The sequence below is a fragment of the Silene latifolia genome, chromosome 10 (assembly GCF_048544455.1).
Source record: "Silene latifolia isolate original U9 population chromosome 10, ASM4854445v1, whole genome shotgun sequence".
Classification (NCBI taxonomy): domain Eukaryota; kingdom Viridiplantae; phylum Streptophyta; class Magnoliopsida; order Caryophyllales; family Caryophyllaceae; genus Silene; species Silene latifolia.
In genome coordinates this window covers 59,034,952-59,039,624 of record NC_133535.1, presented here as the reverse complement: position 1 = coordinate 59,039,624, position 4,673 = coordinate 59,034,952, and the positions used below count along the sequence as shown (strand labels likewise).

The 4,673-nt window shown below is 41.7% G+C and overlaps 1 protein-coding gene across 1 annotated transcript; it reads left to right on the top strand.

Annotated features, from left to right (window-relative positions):
• Positions 1 to 3,671: 3,671 nt before the first annotated feature.
• LOC141607627 (putative mitochondrial protein AtMg00860) lies at positions 3,672 to 4,449 on the top strand. The gene is made up of 2 exons (XM_074426976.1): positions 3,672 to 3,825; positions 3,965 to 4,449. Exons 1-2 carry the CDS (start codon positions 3,672 to 3,674, stop codon positions 4,447 to 4,449), a joined length of 639 nt encoding a protein of 212 aa, XP_074283077.1.
• The last annotated feature ends 224 nt before the right edge of the window (positions 4,450 to 4,673 follow it).

The following is a 4,673-nucleotide window of genomic DNA, read 5'->3' as shown; positions in this document are numbered from 1 at the left end:
TCAAGATTTCCTTCCGCAACGATCAAGATGTTCCTAGTCGTCTGTCCCGCGCAGTAGTATTTTGCAGTACTGCTCATTCGAGATTTCCTTCCGCGACGATCAAGATGTTCCTAGTCGTCAATATTCCCCAACAGGAATTTGTTTGAGACCGACGCAAGCAGATTCAACCTCAAATTTCGCCAGAGTTCGCTTGAGACCGACGCAAGCGGATTCCCCAGCAGTTTCTACCGACGTCCTGCTGCTTTCAATATTTCTTGTTTCCCCGCGAAGTTCGATTAAGTCTCAGGTATGATCTCTTCTTATGGATGGCGAGCCTCCTTACGTAGTCTAATGGACTTTAAACGACCCTCCCCGATAGTCGACAGACTCTAAAATGTTCCCGACGATAGGTCCTTGGCTCAGACCCCTTGAGCCGCCTCGCGTCGCCATAGTCGTCAGGTTGTAATCTTCGATTGACCTGATGGCTATACTTTGACTTTCGCCTTGTACAAGCCTCTGTCAAAGTGGGGGCTCAGAGACACCTCGTTTCGCACCTCCCGCAAACCACCGGTGATGATTGGGCCGCATGTTTGATACGCGGAACGATTTGTGACGATTCGTAAGATTATCGTCAAGTGATTGCTCAAATATTAATGTCAACCTCTTAGTTGTCATCTACGTCCCGATACGGTCGTTTTGGCAGTAATTAGAGTACATTCGGAGTCCGGTTCAAAAACCGTCTCCATTTTTCGATAATGTTAAATCCCGAGTCGAATGTTCGGAATGTTCCGGATATTTCTATTCCATATTTTACAAATTTTATCTTTTGGCAAACAATATCCCGTAATATTCACAAGATAATCGGATTATTTCCGTCCTACCATAACTCAAACGCGGAAATCTTTCTTCAAGGGAGGAAACCTCCGGGAATAGACGAAGCAGTGTTGCGCCTCTTCCAAGAGACGCAGGGCTCGCCGCGCCTCTTCCCAGGCCCTTCTTTGCATGATTTACGTATCTTTTTTATATCTTTCCGAGATTCACTTCCAAAGAGTCTCCGAAACCCTATTCCTTCGCGTGATTAGTATAAATAGGAGCTTTCGTTCCTCATATTTCTCACGCGAGTGTCCGCCCTTCTCTTCTCCCTTTGCATTCTAGACTTCGTTCTTACTAATTGGCGCCTACGTGCTTGGACTTCCGACCACGTAAGCTCGGATCTTTCCGGGTACCAGCCTCTCCGTTGCATGACCGACCAATTTGACCAACTACACTCAATCAATCTAATTAATCAATTTGTTTTAATCGTTTTCCTCTTACGAGGGCACTCTCTTTGCATTCGCGTCGAGCATTCACTAGTCGATTCTTAGTTCATCTCGTTTCGTCAACATGTAAGTCTGAGGGTGTATAATTCTCTTTATTTATTGTATTTCATTTATCGTATCATCATTGTAAGATTTATGTCGAATACACCATTAAAACCGATTTCTAAAACCGTGCTTTAAAACTCTGTTTTTGCGGATTTCGTAAGATCGACGATCGAGAAAAGACGCAAGAATCGCCGCGCCTCTTGAAGGAGCGCATTCTCTTTGCGCCTCTTCGTGAGGCTGCCGCAGTTCCTGCTTCTTTTCTTCTTCCTCGTCCTCTGTAATTCGTCTTTGTTTATTTATTTTTCACTTGTTTTCTTAAATTCTTCGTCCATCATCATTAATATTCACATGTATATTGTATCACATAATTCCTTCATCATTAACATGTTTTAATTATTCAAATCCGACTTAAATCCCAAGTAATTCAATATTTACGGGTTTTCGTCATTAATATTCAAACCCGGATTTCAGAGATTCAATTTGTTCATATTGGGTTTCTGGGATTCGTCATTGATATAGTTTTCGTTTGTTTATTCACATATTCATTGTATATTCGTCATATCCAACCTAGTTAATTGATTTCAATAGAGGACTCATTCATTAACATCGCTTCATCATGTAATTAATTCGTTATATTCCGTCTCATTCATGTTTATCGCTTTTATGACCATCATTCACATGTAATTAATCTGCTAATCACTTTCATCCGAGTAAATATTATCAATCATCCTTTAAATTCACTAATCGACATTAACGGTTTGCAGTTCCGGCTTCACAGCCAGAACTCACCCTTGGAACAGACGCAGCAACTGTTGCGCCTCTTCCAGAGGGCGCAGTCCTGCTGCGCCTGTTCCAGGATGAGCTCTGTCCCTGAACTCCTTTTCTGCCTTGACGTAATTAATTAGTCTACGTATAATTAACTAATATCCGTATTATCACTTTCTGTTCTGTTCGTTAATTTATTTGATTCTTTCTTTTATTCTTTTTCTCAAATTGTCCGTTTTAGCGGTATTTTCGACATAAATCGCCTAATCCAATGTAATTAATGTAATTTTCATTATTGTAATTTTCAATTATTGTATTTCTTTCTTCATTTGTATGTTTTCACATGTAAATCAACATTAAATCTTACTTCGACATCAATTGTATGCTAAACTACGTGTTAACCGACTTAGTCTAATTCTTCACATGTTAGGATTAATCTATGGATGTTGCATTGCATGCATTATAGCCGACGATATATCAAGTACGAATAACTTCCCTAATCATTAGTAGAGGCCGCTATCGAGGCGGGCGGGATTAGGTGTTCGATCAAAAGAGCTTCCTAATACGTACCCTCGCCCCTTACTCCAGATCTCCGTGAGCACCCGTGTTCATTGGCATCCACGAGAGTCATTCTAGACATAGAATGCTAAGGGTAACGATTGCTTAGTGTTCATGTCACTACTTTGTGTCTTGACATGACACGAGGTATTCGAACGGTTCCAATTTCCCATAAAAATTGGTGGCGACTCCATACAAAATGCAAACGCTTGTTTTCGCTTCTCACCAAGCGCCCCCGTGGGCGGCCCGCTGTCCACAGGGAGCTGTACCAATGTAGCTTCCACCATTATGGTCAGCAAGTTGATTTTGCCTACCCAGGAGCACCCCAGTCCATACAAGCTGAGATGGTTAAGCAAAGGGACTGAAGTAAGAGTTGACAAGTAGTGCATTGTTCCTTTTTCAATTGGAAAGGTGTACAAGGATGAAGTGTTATGTGATGTGGTCCCTATGGATGCCTGCCATCTGCTGTTAGGAAGACCCTGGGAATTTGACAGGAACGCCATTCACCAGGGAAAGGAAAATGTTTATGTCTTCAAGCATAATGGCAAGAAAGTCACCCTGACTCCCTTACCACCAAACCAGAGAGGTTATGGAAGTCCTAATATGCCTGAGGAGGTTAATGGAGTATTGTTTTTATCTGAAGCAGCCATGATCAAAGAGTTAAAACAAGAGCAACCTGTGCTATTTCTTCTGTCAAGGGAAATCAACACTGAGGAGGATCCTGATGTGCCTGCAGAGGTTCAACCTCTGTTTCAGAAATACAAGGAGGTTTTCCCAGCTGAGTTGCTTAGTGGTTTACCACCCCTGAGGGGCATTGATCATCACATAGACCTTGTACCTAGTTCTGTGCTCCCTAACAGGCCAGCTTACAGATGTGATCCCACAACAACCAAGGAACTGCAGCATCAGATTGAAGAATTAATGACAAAGGGATTTGTGAGGGAATCATTGAGTCCATGTGCAGTGCCTGCTTTACTATTACCTAAGAAAGATGGAACTTAGAGGATGTGTACTGATAGCAGGGCTATAAACAACATCACAGTCAAGTACAGGTTCCCTATTCCAAGGCTAGATGACATGTTAGATGAGCTCAGTGGGGCTCAAATCTTTTCAAAGATAGATCTCAGGCAAGGATATCATCAGGTGAGAATGAGAGAAGGTGATGAGTGGAAGACAGCTTTCAAAACCAAACATAGGTTGTATGAATGGCTTGTTATGCCATTTGGGTTATTTAATGCCCCAAGCACTTTCATAAGGCTAATGACTGAAGTTGCCTTGCCTTGGAAAATTTGTTGTAGTATACTTTTATGATATACTCATCTACAGCAGCAGTCCATCTGAACATCTATTACACTTGGAAGCCATTTTTAAAATACTCAGGGAACAGAAGCTATATGGGAAGCTTGAGAAATGTACCTTCATGGTCAATGAGGTTGCATTTCTGGGATATATTATATCAGGAAGAGGGATATCAGTTGATCAGGAGAAGATTAAGGCTATACAAACTTGGCCAGTCACACAATCAATCACAAAAGTAAGAGGATTTCATGGTCTAACATCTTTTTACAGGAGGTTCTTTAAGAATCCCAGCTCAATTGTTGCACCCATCACTGAGTGCATGAGAAAAGGAGATTTCCAATGGACTGAAGTTGCTCCGCAGTCCTTTGAGAAAATCAAGAAGTTAATGTGTGAGACTCCCATTCTAAAGCTGCCTGACTTTGAACAATTGTTTGAAGTAGAGTGTGATGCCAGTGGAGTTGGGATAGGAGTTGTCCTAATCTAAGGCCAGAGACTTATGGCCTATTTTAGTGAGAAGTTAAATGGAGCCAAGCTGAAATATTCAACTTATGACAAGGAGTTCTATGCAATAATAAGAGCCCTTACACATTGGAATCACTACCTAAAACCTAAGCCATTTGTGGTGTATTCTGATCATGAGTCCCTGAAATACATTAATGGCCAACACAGGCTGAGCCATAGACATGCTAAGTGGGTAGAATTCCTGCA

Coding starts and splice junctions, on each gene's coding strand:
- LOC141607627 (XM_074426976.1), top strand. CDS start 3,672: ATGTGTACTGATAGCAGGGCTATAAACAACATCACAGTCAAGTACAGG. Junction 3,826..3,964: donor TCAGGTGAGAATGAGAGAAG/GTGATGAGTGGA, acceptor AATTTGTTGTAG/TATACTTTTATGATATACTC.